At 37.3% G+C, this 17,703-nt stretch overlaps 1 protein-coding gene across 2 annotated transcripts in view; it reads right to left on the minus strand.

Annotated features, from left to right (window-relative positions):
- Window positions 1-263: 263 nt before the first annotated feature.
- LOC114461337 (transmembrane protein 266-like) overlaps window positions 264-17,703 on the minus strand; it is a 63,567-nt gene continuing 46,127 nt past the window's right edge. Inside the window, exons 4-9 of one of the 2 annotated variants that reach the window (XM_028443353.1) lie at window positions 17,107-17,163; window positions 15,094-15,232; window positions 10,556-10,671; window positions 8,386-8,581; window positions 2,879-2,941; window positions 264-1,759 (exon numbers count right to left, since the gene is read on the minus strand). In XM_028443353.1, the coding sequence (XP_028299154.1) occupies window positions 1,116-1,759; window positions 2,879-2,941; window positions 8,386-8,581; window positions 10,556-10,671; window positions 15,094-15,232; window positions 17,107-17,163 (1,215 nt within the window). In that variant the 3' untranslated portion in view covers window positions 264-1,115. The remainder of the gene's footprint in view (window positions 1,760-2,878; window positions 2,942-8,385; window positions 8,582-10,555; window positions 10,672-15,093; window positions 15,233-17,106; window positions 17,164-17,703) is intronic. The other variant, XM_028443352.1, reaches the window with a different exon arrangement.

Genomic DNA, 17,703 nt, shown 5'->3' on the forward strand with positions numbered 1-17,703 from the left:
AAACAATTTTATCCTAATTAAGTCACTTTTACTTCATCTTAAGGACAAACATTAACCAAATTAACCAGTAATCTTAAAGTAGTTAAGGAAATACTGACTTTTATTTTGTTCTTTTCATTCAAATGACAAACACTTGCATTTTGCAATAAAGTCTTCCAAATTACAAAAGTGTGTGTAAACAGTAAAGTGCAAAGAATTTGCTCGCCCTCTATGGCACATATCTTTTAAAGGTTCATGCTACAAGCACTCCAGTCAGGTTTCATGTGAAGAGTCCACTCACTTAACCTCATCATTTCACCCACACAAATACAGCCGACTTTGTGTTGAATCTATTTCCATGAAGTTACAAAAAAAAAAGAACAAATAGATAAAAGGAAGGAGAAGGCAGAGCTGAGGGGCGGGCCCTGTAAACATAGGGAACACGTGTCACCAATGGGAGGTATTACCATGAGGTGCCAGGTTGGAGAAACAGGATGTTTACCAAAGCATTGACTGTCTTATGACCTCCTTCCTGCTTACGCTTTCAAAGCAAAGCTTGGTATTTTCAAATATAAAATAACTAACGAAGATGAAGATCATAATAATAATAATAATAATAATAATAATAATAATAATAATAATAAAAAGACAATAGAAAACATCTTTTCAGTTAAAATGCCAGAGAACACTGAGTGGCAATATAACACTGCTTTCTCTGCTTTCTGTGTTTGTTCGGTAAAGGCTACAAAGGCCCAATGCTGGTTTCATTTTATGTAAAGTTCAGTGCATTTAGGACCTACTTTATGTGGGGATTTCCTGATGAAAACTGTGTCTGAAAACACATTAAATAAACTGCCCCTTACCTGGAATTAAATGTCATTATGCTATAACCAGATTACTGAGGTGAAAGATCCACTGTGGGAGAACAGGTCGGACACAATAGCAAAAGGCAATACATTTGTTATTTCCCATCTGAGCACGTCATGTAGAGGAGCATTAGAAGCTGAGGCTCCAGCTTGCTTTGAGTTGGCTTAGATTAGATTTATATAACAACAGAAAGATGTAACAGCAGGAGATCAGACCTGTCACCAGAGGTGAGAGAAAGAAAAGAGCGTCTGTTTGTGTGTAAATATGTCCTATGTATCAGACATGTGGCTAAGAGGTGAGTCACCACGTCCCAGGAGCCTGTATTTCTCCTCCAGACACGGCTCAGACGTGTTGCCCTGCAGGTGGATGAGAGGCTTGGTCTGCAGGAGCACACAGCCCCGACCCCCCCGGCCTCGCCGCTCCTCATGGTTCCAGCGGTTGAAGATGTTTATCCTATTGTCCAGCTCAGGGCTGGCAGTTTCAGAGCCAGTTGGACTGGGAAGCTTAAGGTTGACAGAGTCTACCACCAGGCCTTTCTGAGCAAGGCAGGAGTTCTCCGAGATGGAGGAGAGCAGCTCCTGCACCACCACGCTGGGGTCCCTGCACGGGTTGTGGCCTGAGATGGACGGGGGGCAGCAGCGGTGGGAGCTGTTGCCCAGGCTGAGGTCCTGAGCTGTGCTGCTGCTGCAGTCCGTCAGGGATGAAGCCGGAGTGTGGCTGCTGAGGCTGTGGGGGCGAGCCGTCAGGCTGCCGCTGGATCGCGACATGCTGGTGGAGGTGTCACTCACTGTGCTGCCCACCCGCTCCATGGCTAGCAACGGGTTGGACTGGATGGAATTTAACGAGGTGGGGAGGTGAACATCAATGGCTGAGGTTGTGATGAGCTGGGGACCAAAACCAGAAGCTCCAGCATCTACATGGACATTCACATTAAAAAAAACATGACTGTTGGTTTGAGAAATATAGAATAGAATAGAATGATTTTATTGTCATTATACACAAGGCACAATGAAATTAAGAAAGACAACTCTTGTGGGGCAAGATACAGAGAAAATAGAAAGAAAGATAGACAAGAGGAGCCAAAAATCATTCTGTGAAATTCATGTATTACATTAAAATTTACAATAAACAAGTTTTGTTTGTTTATTTATTTGAGCAACATAAAAAACACATTTTATGTACAATACAATCATTTATGTTCATTTGTAACAAAAGTAATGGAAAAAAAATCTGAATATTTACTTTTTTATCATTTATGGTAAAAAGAAGTATCGAGACCAGGGTTGGCGTCAATTATTATTGATAATTACTGTTATGATGTAATTATAATTGTAATCATAGTTAAACTGTTGTAATCGTATATGAAATGTAATTGAGTTCAGATCATTGATTTTTGTAATTGGAATTGGCATGAAATTTCTATAAAAACTGTCAGTTACAATTTAATTAAACGTAAACCTGTGAAGCCATGGTACAGTTCTATGGCTTACATATACATATAGTTACCAATTATTAAAATAATGTTTCATATCAACCTTTCCAACTACCTGTCAGTTTTCTTTAGGATAATTTTACTATTTCAAAAAATATCAATCTAGGGGTATACAAACAGAAAAAAGGCTCAGACGCCAACAACAAAAATATTAATGCCAATATTTTCATTGATTATAGAAAGCCTAACAAGGTAACCAAGACAAAATGACTCGTCATCATTAGAGATGCTAACAGAAAGCTAGAGGAAGGTTACGTTATATGGCCTTATTTATTAGTAATTGTTATTAATTGTAGTTGTACTTTAGTAATTGAGAACGTAATTTTATTTGAAATTCAGGAGGAAAATAATAATTGAAATTTTGATTGTAATTGGAAAAAATGTCAGTCACTGTAATCATAATTGAGTTATAACTGAACATGGATAAATTAAGACGTAATTGTAAATGAAAAATGAAATTGACCCCAACCCTGATCAAGACTTCAATAGAACTGTTTGAATACTATTTACATTCATATCCATAGTGATAAAATCACTTACCACTGCTTGCCTCACTGTAGTATTGGCTGATGTAGTTGTTCATATCATCTCGTACAACTGGATCTGAGACGGAAAAAAAAAAAAAAAAAACATTCAAAAACATTATTAGATGATTATTAATGCTCTTTCAGTAAGATACAATACCAACATAATCTGTGTTAGCTTTAAATTAGCTTTAGTTAGATTTGTGGTTTTATTTGATCTCTAAAACCAGCACACATGGCCATGCTGATCCCCTGGCTTTAGTGTCTTAAACCACCGCAGAATGTCAAAACACTACAACAGCATGCTTATCTATTCAAGCATGCACAGTCAGGGGAAAATCACTTATTGCTACTAAAAGTGACACAAAAAAGAGCAAACTACATAAAAATGATAGTGGCAGGTTTTTCCTAAGTGGGGGAAACCTTTCATTTTATTAAATCCTCACGTTTTGTTAACTTTCAAATTCATTTTAATCACTTTTTTTGGTGTTTTTAAATGCACTTGCATGATTCAATACTGAATACTATTTCTGTACTTTTGAAATTGACCCACGCTGGCCCACCCACAGTCAATCACGGCTCACTGGGCGGCTGCAGGCCACACTTTAGGGATCCATGATGTAAAATGAGAACAACATCCATCCTATTGATATTTTGGTTCTACCATTAGCTTTACAGCTTACTCCTGTATAGAGTGTTTCTCAAATGGTCTCACCCTGGGACCCACATTTTGCAATGGTCATTAAATCGCCACCCACGTTTTTTTAGAACCAACCAAATATAGTTTTTCCAAAACAGTTGTTGAAAACACACATATATCATCTTTTTTAAATCATAAATCTATATATTTTCCTGTGCAACATGCATTTCACAGCATTCCTGCCAAAATAAAAGTTTCTTTCAAAATAAAAGACAAGTCCAACATGAGAAACATTAAGTATTTATTTATTTTTGACAAGCTGTCCGCGACCCACTTTTGGGTCCCGACCCACCAGTTGAAAATCAATGGCTTGAACAACACCAAAATGGGGGTGGATGAGGTTTTTTTCTTTTTGATTACAGTTTTATGATAAATCTAATATAAATAAATAAATAAATATATGATACTTTCATATATATTATTATTATAACTTTTAGATTATAATCTGTAAATATTTTGTCGTCCGAATATTATAATTATTTCTCAGGTTTAAAGTGCAGAGGTGCTCCAGGCTCCTTTTAAATATAGGGTCTGGTTCCCAAGCTGCATCATAGTGCAGCACTATGACTAAACTGGGGCAGGGTCAGGGTGGGGTTGGTTTTTAAGGATGAGAGGAAAAGGGGGAGACGAGGAGAGCCAAAGCAGCTCTTTGTTCAGCTCAGATCCCTGCAGTGATGCTTGGCCTCTGTGTGTGTGTTGGGGGAATGGCTCTGTGATCTACGACGCTCTTCTGCTCGCTTCATTGGCCTTCAGCTCACTGTCCGCTCGCTGAGTGCGAACCCAGAGTACCCTGAGTGGTAGCCCCCATCCCTGGGGACACGATGCCGACTCTGATGGGTAATTTCATTTATTTTTCAGCCTAAAATATTCATCTCTGAGCCACCCCTGGAGAGGAGGCATTGCACTCACTAAAACAAGACTGAGACAATCACCCCTCGATTAATAAGACATGAGTCTGAGGGAGAGGAAGAATGGTTGTCCAGCAAAGATTAAAGAGTCTCCTCTTGGTTCTGGGACAGTAGGGTTACTGACCTGTCAGTTGTGGAAAAGGAGAGGTGACACTGACATGCAGCGGTCCTCGTGGTTAGAATCTAAACTGTACTAATGGTTGAAAGAGAAACTCTTCAGCACAGGAGAATGAAATGAAATGACTAACCAATATCTAAAAGAAAGTGTCTATTTGTACGGTTGCCATACGGACAACCCCCGGTGCTATTGGTACGGTTACCGAAGTACACGTATGTAGCGTTTTAGGTTTAGGTTTAGGTTTAGAGGTAGGGTTAAGGGTTAGGATTTAGGTTTAAGTTTAGGTTTAGGGGTTAGGTTTAGGGTTTAGGTTTAGGTTTAGGTTTAGGTTTAGGTTTAGGGGTTAGGTTTAGGGTTTAGGTTTAGGTTTAGGTTTAGGTTTAGGGTTAGGTTATAACGCAATATTGCAAAAAATTTTAGGGTTAGGTTTAGGGTTAGGTTTAGTCTTAGTCATGTGACCTAAACTGACCAATGACTGACCTATCACATGACCTAAACTGGCCAAATAGGGGCGCTGCATATGGATAGAATGTTGGTATATAAATACAACCGTACAGATAGCCACTGCCTATAGGCAGAGCAAATAACCTTTGATTAAGTTCACAATGTGTTCATACAGTCAGGGGCGGGTCTAGGAAGTCTTGGTTGGGGGGGTACAGCAGGGGCACAGACTCGGATTATGGTGGCACACTAAATTTCAAACAATAAAACAACCACTTAAAATCCCAGTTAATAGTGTTTACCCTAAATGATATAATTATTTGCAATATGTTGAAGCAACAAAATGTGTTAAACATCTAAAGAAGAAAAAAAATGCATGTGATTATAATGCAATAAAATAGTTTATCATATCTGTGGGTGGATCATACCAGCTCCATGAGTTCCTACCCAGGATAAAGGATTAAATCTCCATGCAATTAGAGTGATGAATGCATGACTATTCATTTTATAAGCATATAAAATAGTTTGGTTACTTTGAAGATCCAAACCTTTCACCAAAGAAAGACTTTTGGTAACACTTTACTTTAAGTTTTATACATAAAGGCTGACATTACGCTGTCGTTATTATGTCGTTATTATGACATCACACCTGTCATTAGCATGAATAAGGTGTCATGAAGGCTGTCATTAAGTGTCGTTAAGTGTCATTCATTTCCCTAACCAAATTTTACAGAACTGTAAGGTTGATTATCAGAGCTACACAGATGACACACAACTATATCTATCACTGAACCCAGATGACTAAGGTCCTATTGAGGTGTTGTGTGACTGCTTAGAAAAAGTAAACTGCTGGATGAGTGAAAACTTCCTTCAACTAAACCATGACAAGATGGAGGTGATTGTCTTTGGTAACAAGGAAAAGAGGACTGCTGTCAGCAATTATCTTGAGTCTCGATCTTTAAAAGCTAAAGACCAAGTCAAAAACCTTGGTGTTCTGATTGACTCAGATCTTACATTCAGCAGTCAGATCAAATCTATCACAAAAACAGCTTCTACCACCTAAAGAACATCTCCAGAGTGAAAGGTTTAATGGCTCAGAAAGATCAGGAGAAACTGGTCCATGCTTTTATCTCCAGCAGACTGGACTATTGTAATGGTCTTCTGACAGGAATCCCCCAAAAGAGCATCAAACAGCTACAGCTGGTTCAGAACGCTGCAGCTCAGGTCTTAACCAGAACAAAGAGGTCAGAGCACATTACTCCAGTTTTAAAGTCTTTACACTGGCTCCCAGTCAGCCTCAGAATAGACTTTAAAGTTCTGCTGCTGGTGTATAAATCTGTGAATGAGTTTGGTCCAGAATACATCAGTGACATGTTAGTCAGGTATGAACCCAGCAGGTCTCTCAGATCTATGGACACAGGTCAGATAGTGGAGCCCAGAGCTCACAGTAAACATGGTGATGCTGCTTTTAGTTGTTATGCTGCAAAGAAGTGGAACAAACTGCCAGCAGAGCTGAAGTCAGTATCTAATGTAAACATTTTTAAATTAAGTTAAAGGCACTTTTTTTCTCTACTGCGTATGATTGAGAGAGAGATTTTTGGTCATGTTGTTGATGTCATGTGTCTGTTGATGATTTTAATGATGATTTTAATTGATTTTACTGATGATTTTAAATGTTCTTATTGATTTTAAACAATTGAATGTTTTATCATGTAAAGCACATTGAGTTGCCTTGAATATGAAATGTGCTATACAAATAAATTTGCCTTGCCTTGCCTAACCTCTAACTCTACCTCAATTATAATTGTAATAGCGTAATTGATAATTGATGACAATTATGGCATAATTACAATTGTAATTTTAAAAATATGTTGCTGTGTTGTAATTGTAATTAAATTATAATTAAGTTTAAATAATTGACTTTGTAATTGTAATTGCCATGAAAATCAATGATAATTGTCAATGTCAATGATAATTTAACCATTTTACAGTTCTACACATATGTATTTAACAATTTTTTAAATATGTTTAATTTCGAGTTTACTCCCATTTTATCATTTCAAAAAATATTAATTGTAATAATTATTAATTATTAGTGTATTTTACAGCTGATTTAGGACTCGTTATCAGCAGAGACGCTAAAAGAAAGCTAACACAAGAGGAAGGTTAACTTTTATTAGGTTGTTTATTTCAGGCTCAGTAATTGTGGTTAATTGTAATTGAACTTTAGTCATTGAGAACGTATAAACTGACTTTGTGAGGATAAAAAAATTGTAATTGAATTGTAATTTGAAGAAAAAAATGTTGGTAACAGCAACGGTAATTGTAATTGAATTGCAATTGAACAAGGGTAATTGATAATGTAATTGTAACTGAAAAATGCAATTGAACCCAACCCTGCCTTCCACCTAACCCAAAAAATGTCAACATAGCTCCAAAAATGTCATAATGAAGCGAACGACACTTAATGACAACAACTCATTCATGCTAATGACAGATAATGACAGCGTAATGTCAGCCTTATGTATAAAACTTCAAAATAAAGTGTGACCAGACTTTTCTTTAAAATTCAAATATAAAAAATGTTTTAGACTCCTAAAGGTTCTTGTGTGTTTGAGGGACCCTGCTGGTGGGAGGAAGTGAAGCCAATCCAAACACAATCCCACCTAAATGGAGTCCTCCTGTCTCGCCTCACCCTGTGGCCTAAATACTCATCCCAGTGACCGTGTTTCTGCAAAAAGCTCCACTTGTTTCGGTTTGCCAGATTTCCCACTATGCCCTCGGGGTAATCCTGTGGCCTCCACGTAGCCTTCTGGTGTCCTATTGTGGTTTGCAGGTGAAGGGGAACAGATGTTGACAGGAGCCCACTCTTTCCTAACAAGGCCCAATGCACAGAGCGCTCTGTACCTGAAGTGGCCCTGTGGCTTGTGCTGGTTGGACTGGTTGGGGCATCACCGAAGCCCATCCACTCTGACGTAGTGTCGGAGAACATGCTTGTTTTCTCCAGGATTCACCACATTGTAAAAGCTTTTTTTTTTTTTGCCCTTGCATTGATCCCAGAGCGCCTGCGGTCAGACGGGTGTAGTGTGTGAGTATGGAAGGGTTAAGAGCTTGGCCTCAAAGATGCTCCAGGGTTACTGCTGCAGATTAACTGTTCACTGCTCTGGCATTCAGTTCACCTGATGTCACTAAATTACACACTTTTTGTCTCACAGAATTATGTACATACTTTATGTTGCACTTCTCTCTAGGTTTGTCAACATGTTCTTTCAAGCAAAAAAAAGGAAGAGAAAATAACAGTTTCCTCTCAATTGTGTTATTTTGTGCAACTGTTTGCCTGAGGAAGTGTAGCATACCTGCCATGGCACGGGCCTCCCTGGGGTTTCTGTGACCAACCTCATCATCAGACTCCCCAGGAGTCAAACCTTCAGCAAACTGGAAACTCCGGCCCTGTTTGCCCCAAACACGGTGAATCTGCATGGCTGCCTCACGCTCTGCAGCCAGGTCCAGGTCCTGCTGAGCCAGGTGGGCCCTCAGCTGTCGGATCTCAAACTGATGAGGGTAAAAGGGAATTATTTGAATGAACTTCGAATGAAAAATATATGTTATGGTCAAAGGAAAAAAAATAGATAAAAAAGCGAGTGAGAAGGTGAAGATAACAGGCAAAAAAGATGCATTGTTTTTGAAAGTAAAAGTGGATGAAGTGGACCAATAGGATCTTAATAAAATTATAATTTCCTTTTGTTTTGAGTAAGTCTAAAGGCCTGACAGAGTTGAAAAATCAAAATTTAGAGTGGATTCCTTAATATACACTACCTGTTATGTTATAAGAGCACACAAAAGTATGTACGTAGACAAGGCCAGAAAGGCTCAGCTTGTGTGTCATTGCTGCCCTCTACTGGTAGAAAATATACATCACAGTTTTCATCAATCTGCTTTTTCAGTCATTGAGAACAAGTGGTTTGATGAATATAAAAAATGACAAAGTCAATGTCACATGACATCATGTCCAGGGTCGTGGTTATTAGTTTTTATTCTATCTTCTGTCTGTTCTCTGGGTTTCTAGAAACTCCCTGCAGTATAAGGTACAAATGCATACAACATGGATAAGTGTGTACTGTATGTATACCAGGTTTCCTTGGTATAACATCCCCATCACTCACAACCTTCTCCCCACACCACTAAGTCCAATAGTGGGGCTCCAGAGGTTGAAACAGAGCTTGTAATTTTACTTGTACTTAAGTACGTTTTAAAATAAGTACAGTAACTAATTACAATTCTACACCCACCCTACTGAGTAAATTATTATTATTTTTGTTTGTTTGTTTTAAAATGATCAACGGACATTGTGAAACTACAGAAAATGAAATAACCAGACAACAATCAAATGCATCACATCATAACTGACCAATCAGATTAAACGTAACGCACTGCACCAAAACAGCACTAAATGCTGGTCATGTTCTCAGTGTTTGTGTTCATGAATGTACAGTAGCTATACTTAGCGTCTTAACTTTTAATTTTTAAATTTTGAATTGAATTCATTGGTGTTATTTTATTCAAAAATGAATTTTACATTATGACGAACCTTTTTATACAGATGCATTTGTGGAATATGCAATGAAACCGTGGCAAGATTTATTACCAAAAATAAACGTAGAGAGTAAAAGTAACTAGTAACTTTTACTTTGAGTACTATTTAATTGAGCTATTTTTTTCTTGTACTTGAGTATTTTATGTATGACTTACTTGTACTTGAGTACAATTTTAGTTAAGTAACAGTATTTCTACTTGAGTAGAAAATATCAGTACTGTTTACACATCTGCACAATTTTTGCTCAATAGACACAAACGCACTACAGCACGTCTTCAGATACACAAACAATCTACACTTCAGTGCATCAGAATATTTGACTGTTAACAGTTTTGTAAATATATATATACTGTATATTCAAATTCAGAATCAGAATCCTTTTATTGTCATTGTTACTTTTTCAGAAGCATAACGAAATAAAAAAAAATAGCAGCTCTCGTAAAAAAGTGTGAACAGCAAAAAGAGAAAAGAAGGTAGTGCAAAGGTAATTAGTGCAAAAACATTGAATCAAAGGCTGTAAAAAAAAAAATTCTTGCATTCTTCAATGCAATTCAGAGATTAATCTCAAAAACTAAATTTTGATTTCACAGAATTTTGAATTTAGCCCTCGTGAACAATTTGAGTCAATGCAAAAATTGCATTTTTTTTTAAACATCCGTTGTTTACTTGTGTAGCCAATAAATCATTGTCAAAAACAAATGACCAAAATCTCCATGCTGTCCAGATGCAATATGTGTATTTTTGTCTTAATAATTGAATTTTCGACAGCCCTTTGGAATCTGTCTCTACACGGTAACAGCTGCTGTCTCGTTTAGCCTTGTTTAGCCTAAAATTGCCTAAAATTGCCTATTATTGCAGCACCTATAATATTATATATGTTCTTTTGAACATATATCATTAAAAATCAGTCCAGGTTCTGTAACGTTACTCACAGCCTGTTCCTGACAGATCTGAGTGAGACGCTCCAGCTGCTCCTCTCTCACTGCCTTTGTCTTCTCACATTGTTGGATCTCCAGTTCCATCTCCACTTTGACCTGCAGAACATAAGCTGAAACAAAGATAAATAGAGGAAAAAAAAAAGTTTTTTCAGGCTCAATGATACGAGCCGAGGAATTCACTGTTATTTACAGAAACTCGTTAGAATCCCAGCCCTAGATCAGGTTTGAGTTTAGTGTCTTTTGATTTTGTCCAAAACAATATAGGCTACAAAAGTAAAAAGAAGCAATCAGGTTTAGTAGATGACGTTCAAGCACAAAGACTCCTTAACTCATAATAAGCACATTTCTAACCAGCTCATACTCATTACTCATTCATCCATCTTCTGTTTAGGGTCTCAGGGGGTGCTGGAGTTGTTTTTAAGCTGATTCGTTGCACATGGTGGACAGAACACAATGCCTTACGGCACATAAACAGCAAAGCAACCTCAAGGACATGATCATGTATTGATGGACCTTTCCCAGATTTCCTTCTCATGCCAAGTTATATTAGTCTAGTGATTGTGGCACCATTGTTGTGTAACTTGTGTAAATTGTAACTCAGGGAATAAATATTTTATCTACATATCTCGTTAATGAATTGTGTAAATCACACGTTTGTGCTTGTCTGTAATGTAATATGTGAGCTCTTAATATAATAGGATGTGTATATTCTGTATTTTATTCTTAAAACATTGAGCTAATGGTCTGGTGACAGTGCAGGAGAAACTTTATTAGAATTGGATACAATTAAAAAAAAGAATTAAAGACAGAAATTGAGCAGTTGTTTCACAAAGATTAAAGAGTGGTTTATTTATTTTTAGATTTTCTTTTTTTTTTTGGAGCAGCCAAACAGTAAGGTGCAGCAATAAAAGAAAACAGGGATAAATAGACAACACATGCATGTTGTGAATAATTTCTTCACCAATGTTTCTTAATATTGAATTGGGTTATTTCTTAAGTCATTTTTTTTTTTTCTTTTTTAAATTTTGTTTTGTTTTTTGCTTTTTTTTTTCTATTCCTTGTTTTGCTCTTTTTTCTTTTGTTGGGTTGTTAGCATCTAATTTTTAAATAAGATTCATTTGAGTTTTTGCTCCTGCCCTATATCATTAATATTATACATCAATTTTATATAGCGCTTTTCTGGGTACTAAAAGTCACTTTACAATGATGAGAGCAGTGTTGGGGTTTGGTGCATTGCTCAAAGGCACATTGGCAGTGCCCTGGCACCTCACTAGCTACCCGAACAACTTCCGTTTATTTGGACCAAACCAGGAATTTAAACCGGTGACGCTCTGGTTCTCAACCCATGTACCTAAGGACTGAACCACTGCAGATACTATTGGAATTGTGTACAGTTTGAAGTGCAATAAGTCAAAAACAAGGGCTTTCCTTCCAGAGTCAAGCTAAGCTTTTGCTCCTTTCGTCTATTAATAACAATGACGAGCCACACTCTAATTATTACAGGAGACATCAGCTAGAATTAGTCAAGTCAGAGCTGAAATGAGAGGGGGCATGAAGTTCATCCCAGGCCTGCCCATGGATATAATCTCTCAGTGGAGTCCTGGGCCCACCCTGAGGTGTCCTCCCACTTGATCATGTCAGTAAGTCACATGTGGATGGCTCCATGGCTCCAATTAGAGTGAATGTGGAAAAACTCCTGAAATACTGAGTTCCTCCTCATCATGCTGATTCAGGTCTGCAAGGAATTCCACTCAAGGTTTAGGACCAAAAGTGTGAGATCTTAGAGGTTAACTGATCATTAATGTGCTGCAAAATCTGCAAAAACTTTGTTTTTTTATCATTACAATGAACAGTAAGCTATTTAATAATTATATTTCTCTTCCAAGCCTTTGACAAGAGTACCCAACTGATTCAACGTAATCCCCTTTTTCCTCATAAACTGCACTGTAATTCTACATTTCTCCTTTAATAGACGACAGTGACCCCCCACACCCCCCACACCCCACCCCCCGCCCCATAAATCGAGCTTATTCTGCAAGAGACTCAATTCTTGTGCTGTGATAGTTGAGCCAGTCCCTTAGCTGCACACGCATTGATTTTGAGGCCAGCTTTTATTCCTCTTCAGTGTGTTTGCCACCTGACTAACAATGAAACTCAATCACTCACACATATCAAAGTCAACAGGTCGAAGGCTGCAGTGAGCAGGATAATCAACAGTCCATTCCCTTGAAGGCAACACTGTAGGTGAAAGTGTTACATGACCTTCATGCTGTATCAGCATTTTCAAAAAAAGACAATTTAGTTTCATAAATCAGAAGAAAAAAATACTTTATGTATTCAGTGCAGATTTTATTTAACTATTCTACTAAGTCATTTTATCACTATGAATTTGTTGGTATTGTGCAATTGTTTTGAGGTCATTCCAACAATAAGATACAGATTTTAACCACATTGTTGTGTTTTTTATGCCATTTTTGTTGTAGTTGTTGTTTTGTTTTTGTTTTAAATTTTCTTAACATTTATTTTGAGCTTCTTAAATATAATTTAGGTCCGTCCCACAGTTGTATATTTGCATTATTATCCTATGTTGGTATTTATTTTTGTTCTTACTGTTTATTTTTAATATTCTGTGAATTTTCCCTATGGGGATCAATAAAGGTTTATTCTATTCTATTCTATTTGATTCTATTATATATTCTATTTATCATTGTATTGCTTTGGTGCAACTTTTACAATACAGGTTACTTAATGTAAATGCACCAAAGGTTTTTCATCCATATTCTAATAATCCATTTTTTTAAGGCTTTAAATACACTGGAATTGCCTGTCCCATGCACACGCACAATGAAACCCTCACCCGTCACATGAATGCACTTTAGATGATAGATCTAAAGCTGAATAAGAAAACTTTTGTCATTAATTGGTGTAAGATATTCCTTTGGAGTCTTTTACATTACTTTTAGCCTCAAGTACACATAATATGGCTAACTATTTCCTGTCTCATACATCTCTGTAGGTGAAATTGCATTTCAGTCAGATATTCTAGCGAGTCATTGAGTTTCGTTATACGTCGGTCGGTGGAGCATCTGGAAGTGTCTGTTTCACTTCAGAACTGTGAAAATCTGCAGGTTTGTTGTGATTAGATCTTTTCACACAAAGCTTTCTTGTAAAAAAAAAACACGTACATGTACCAGGGTTGGGGTCAATTATAATTTTAATCACTTATTTGATAATTAATTACAATTATGGCGTAATTATAATTCATTATAATTTTAATACAAAAAACCTGTTGCTGTCGTAATCGTAATTAAATTGTAACTGAGTTCCAAAAATTGACTTTGTAATTGTAATTACCATGAAAATTCTATAAAAATGTTAAATTACAATCTAACGCAAAACTTAGGAACCATGTTACAGTTCTATGAACAGTTCTACACATATTTTTATTAAAATATGTTTCATATCAAGCTTTCCCACATTTACCATTTAAAAAAATGTAAATAGAGGGGTATACTGACACAGATAAGGCTCAGACGTCCACACCAAAAATATTAAAACAATCCTAACAAGGCAATAGATATAAAGAAATTAGATGATAGATATTTGTTTTTTTAATGTATTTTACAGCTGGTTTAGGACCCGTTATCATAAGAGATGCTAACAGAAGGCTAACAAAAGAGGAAGGTTAACTTTTATTAGGTTATTTATTTCAGGCTCAGTAATTGTGATTAATTGTAATTGACTTTCTGAGTATCAAAAACAACTGAAATGTAATTGTATTTTGAGAAAATGCTGGTCATTGTAATCGTAATAGAATTGTAATTGAACATGGGTAATTGAAAACGTGATTGTAACTGATTAATATAATTGACCCACACCATAGCTCTCCACCTGCCTATCCTTAACTAAGGCACTGCCATTGAAATTAAGACCTCCTCGTTTATTACTTCTATTATGAGTCCTGAAAAGCTGCACTCTGTGAGTCTGCGTCTGAGTCTTGTCTGTTCTTCCACCTGACACCCAGGACATAGAAATTAAACTGATAGAACGTCACAATAAAGGTGAAACTGCTTCACTTGTTCATATTCTGGTTAAACACAAAGTGCAACACTGAGCCTTTTAGTGCTTTATGTGCAGCTCATCCTCTATGCAGCAGTCAGAGGCCCCTATAGAAGATGACCTCTGACCAGTTCTATTGGACCGGTCCTGTATTAGCATACTTATGAACGACCAACATATTCATTATGGCTCCTCTGAATCTACTTAACCATACACTTAAAATCAATACAAGTTAGAGTGGCAGAAATGTACCCTGAGAGGTGATCAATACTATCTAGCTCTGAATAGCAAATCATTTGTATAATCACCAGAAGACGGGCGGTCATTCAGCTGCTCCAAGGTCACCTGATTGTTGCGTGTTTGTGACAATCATGAACTAAGACAGAAACGGTGTTCTTATGGCTGCCATGGCAACAGGGAGGATTAAGCTCACATGCATGCTTCAGTATTCTGACACACAGATCTTTCCTTACCGTCAATGATTCTCTTGACCCTCCAAATGCGCAGAGTGATGATGAGGCTGATGGCGTCCCAGGGGCTGCTGGGTCCATTGGCTACTGTGGAGGCCACCATAGGGGCCAAGGACAGCACAATGACAGCACCATCGAACACCTGCAGGAGCCACACACACAGGGACATTCAAAGTTTGACGCATATGCAAACGATAACATCAGTTTTCCTAACGCTTTGGTGTTATCAAGTCCAACTGGTGATTTTAACATTCAGGGTCAAAAACACCTGTGTAATTACTAGATTTATTCTATACACACATCTAGAAATAAAAATGTTAATAATATTTAAGGTACACAGGTGAAGTAGCTAATCATCTGTCATGTTTGATGAGTGGGTGTCACTATGTGCTTGGCATTCTTGAATGTTTTTGGAAAGACTTGTTGTCTTCTTTTGCACCACATCGAGGGTGTTGCATTTTGTCAAACCTGTAAAACTCTAAGCCAAAGGGCTCTCAACCTTTTTTGGGTTGTGACCCCATTTTGATATCACAAAAACCAGACCCCAGAAACATCTTTTTCTAAAATTAGTTTTTTGATCATGTTTATTAAAGTGTGTTACAAATACAGATTAGCCAGGAATAGTGCACAAAGTGACAAGTGCGCCACCTCAGATATTTTTATACTGCATTTTATTTCAACTAGATTTATATTTGAGAAAGTTTAAGTATAGGATACAGTTATTTGATATTTATTGTGTGTAGCTGGGTTTCCATTACCCTTGGAAATGCGCAACATCTAAATAGCGCAATAAAAACTGGTGATGGAAACACCTGAATTTCGAAAAAAAAAACACTCAAATATCGGCAAAAAGTTTTTCCGCTTTCATGAGGGGGTATTTCAGAGGTTTCGACATTTAAATGTGTCGCAAAAGCGCTGTGGAAACACATGGCCATTTATCTCGGAGTAAACATGGCGCGGTACTTGTAAGCAGAAGAGGAGACCGAGGTATTTCTTAGCATTATACTAATACTAATTAGGCTGTGGCTATCCGTACGGTTGCCGTATCAATATACCAACATTCTATTCATACGCAGCGCCCCTCATTGGCCAGTTTAGGTCACGTGACTAAGATTAAACCTGACTGTAAACCTAACCATAACCCTAAAAATTGTTGCGATTTTGGGTTATAACCAAACCCTAAACCTAAGACACTACGTACATGTACTTTGGTAAACGTACCAATAGCACTGGGGGTTGTCCGTACGGCAACCGTACAAATACACACTTTCTACTAATTATTAGTGCCACATTAGAAGTGAAACAACAAAGGAATAGAGAGTGTTTTAAGGAGGTTCTGAGCGTCCATCTTTCTGCAGCGAAATCTCACAGGATGAGATTTCACAGGAGTTACGAGGCTCCTGCCCAAAACAACCTTCAATGGAAACACATTCAAAGCTCAATTATACTTTGTCAATATTTAGAAATATCGCTTTTATTTTTGCAAAAATCTGTAATGGAAACCCCGCTATTCATGTATATTTGAATAGAATAGAATTTCTATCTGCTTTTATCTATTTTTTTAATATTTTTTTTTACCAATTACTAGACATTTCAGGCAACTCAATTTTTATTCACATGGGGTCCCGACCGCAAGGTTGAAAAATCGGTATGAAATTGTAACACTTCAGCTCTTTGTTTAAAGTGCAAACAGAGACATATGGCAGGATATGACCACAACTTTGATGATTAAATATAACACTGGACTTTTGTCCCCAGCTTGCATTGTTTAGCATCTAAATCACACTCTCTGTGTTCAACTGGGCAAATATATTTTAGCGTTATCTGTGAACAACACCATCAGCATTCAAGTTTCATTTGAGCAGCAACATTTTATTTTGCATTTAAGCTCTAAATATTCACAATAAGATGTATATTTTAAACAATGTATGAGTCCACGTTGCAAAATGTCTATGCTTAGGTTAAATAATAACCTCACATTAGTGATGATGTTCTGTGTTTACTCATGCTGCTTACCTCAACTTTGTTTTCTATGTAGTCCCAGATCCCAAGCACTACAATTCTGAAAACTGTCTGTGGCAGATGAAGAGAGAAAGGAATGGAGTGAGATGGCTTATACTGTAAGGCTTTGTAATTAGCATCACGTTCAACAACCCTCGTCATTATGAAAGAAGGACTGTAGGGTTTTTAAAATCATGGTCTTGTAAAACGCTGTAGAAACATGAAATCATAGGATTAATGAATGCATGATTCCAGGTAAATATTATACTGTCACTATAACGCTTTGGTCTTTCTGACCGAGAATGCTGTCGTCTGATTGGTGCAGAAAAATGAGGTGATGAAATGTCACATTTGTGTATCAGCGCCACCACAAGGCTTGTTCCCCGTGATATCGGTGGTGTGTTAGAAAGGATCTCATTGCTGTAACCCAATCCCCACTGCTCATTAGGCCCAGCTTTAATTACTGCTCCTTCTGGCTGCCTCCTAATTAATGTTTGCTTTGGGGCGTTGAGGCTGGGATGGTCAGGGTAATTGGTTTGAACTGGATTCACGCCTTGTGGGTCAAATTCTCCCATTTTCATTTTTTTGTTTTCCACAAGTCGAGAGGCTTGA

Source organism: Gouania willdenowi, chromosome 3 (genome assembly GCF_900634775.1).
Source record: "Gouania willdenowi chromosome 3, fGouWil2.1, whole genome shotgun sequence".
Lineage (NCBI taxonomy): Eukaryota > Metazoa > Chordata > Actinopteri > Blenniiformes > Gobiesocidae > Gouania > Gouania willdenowi.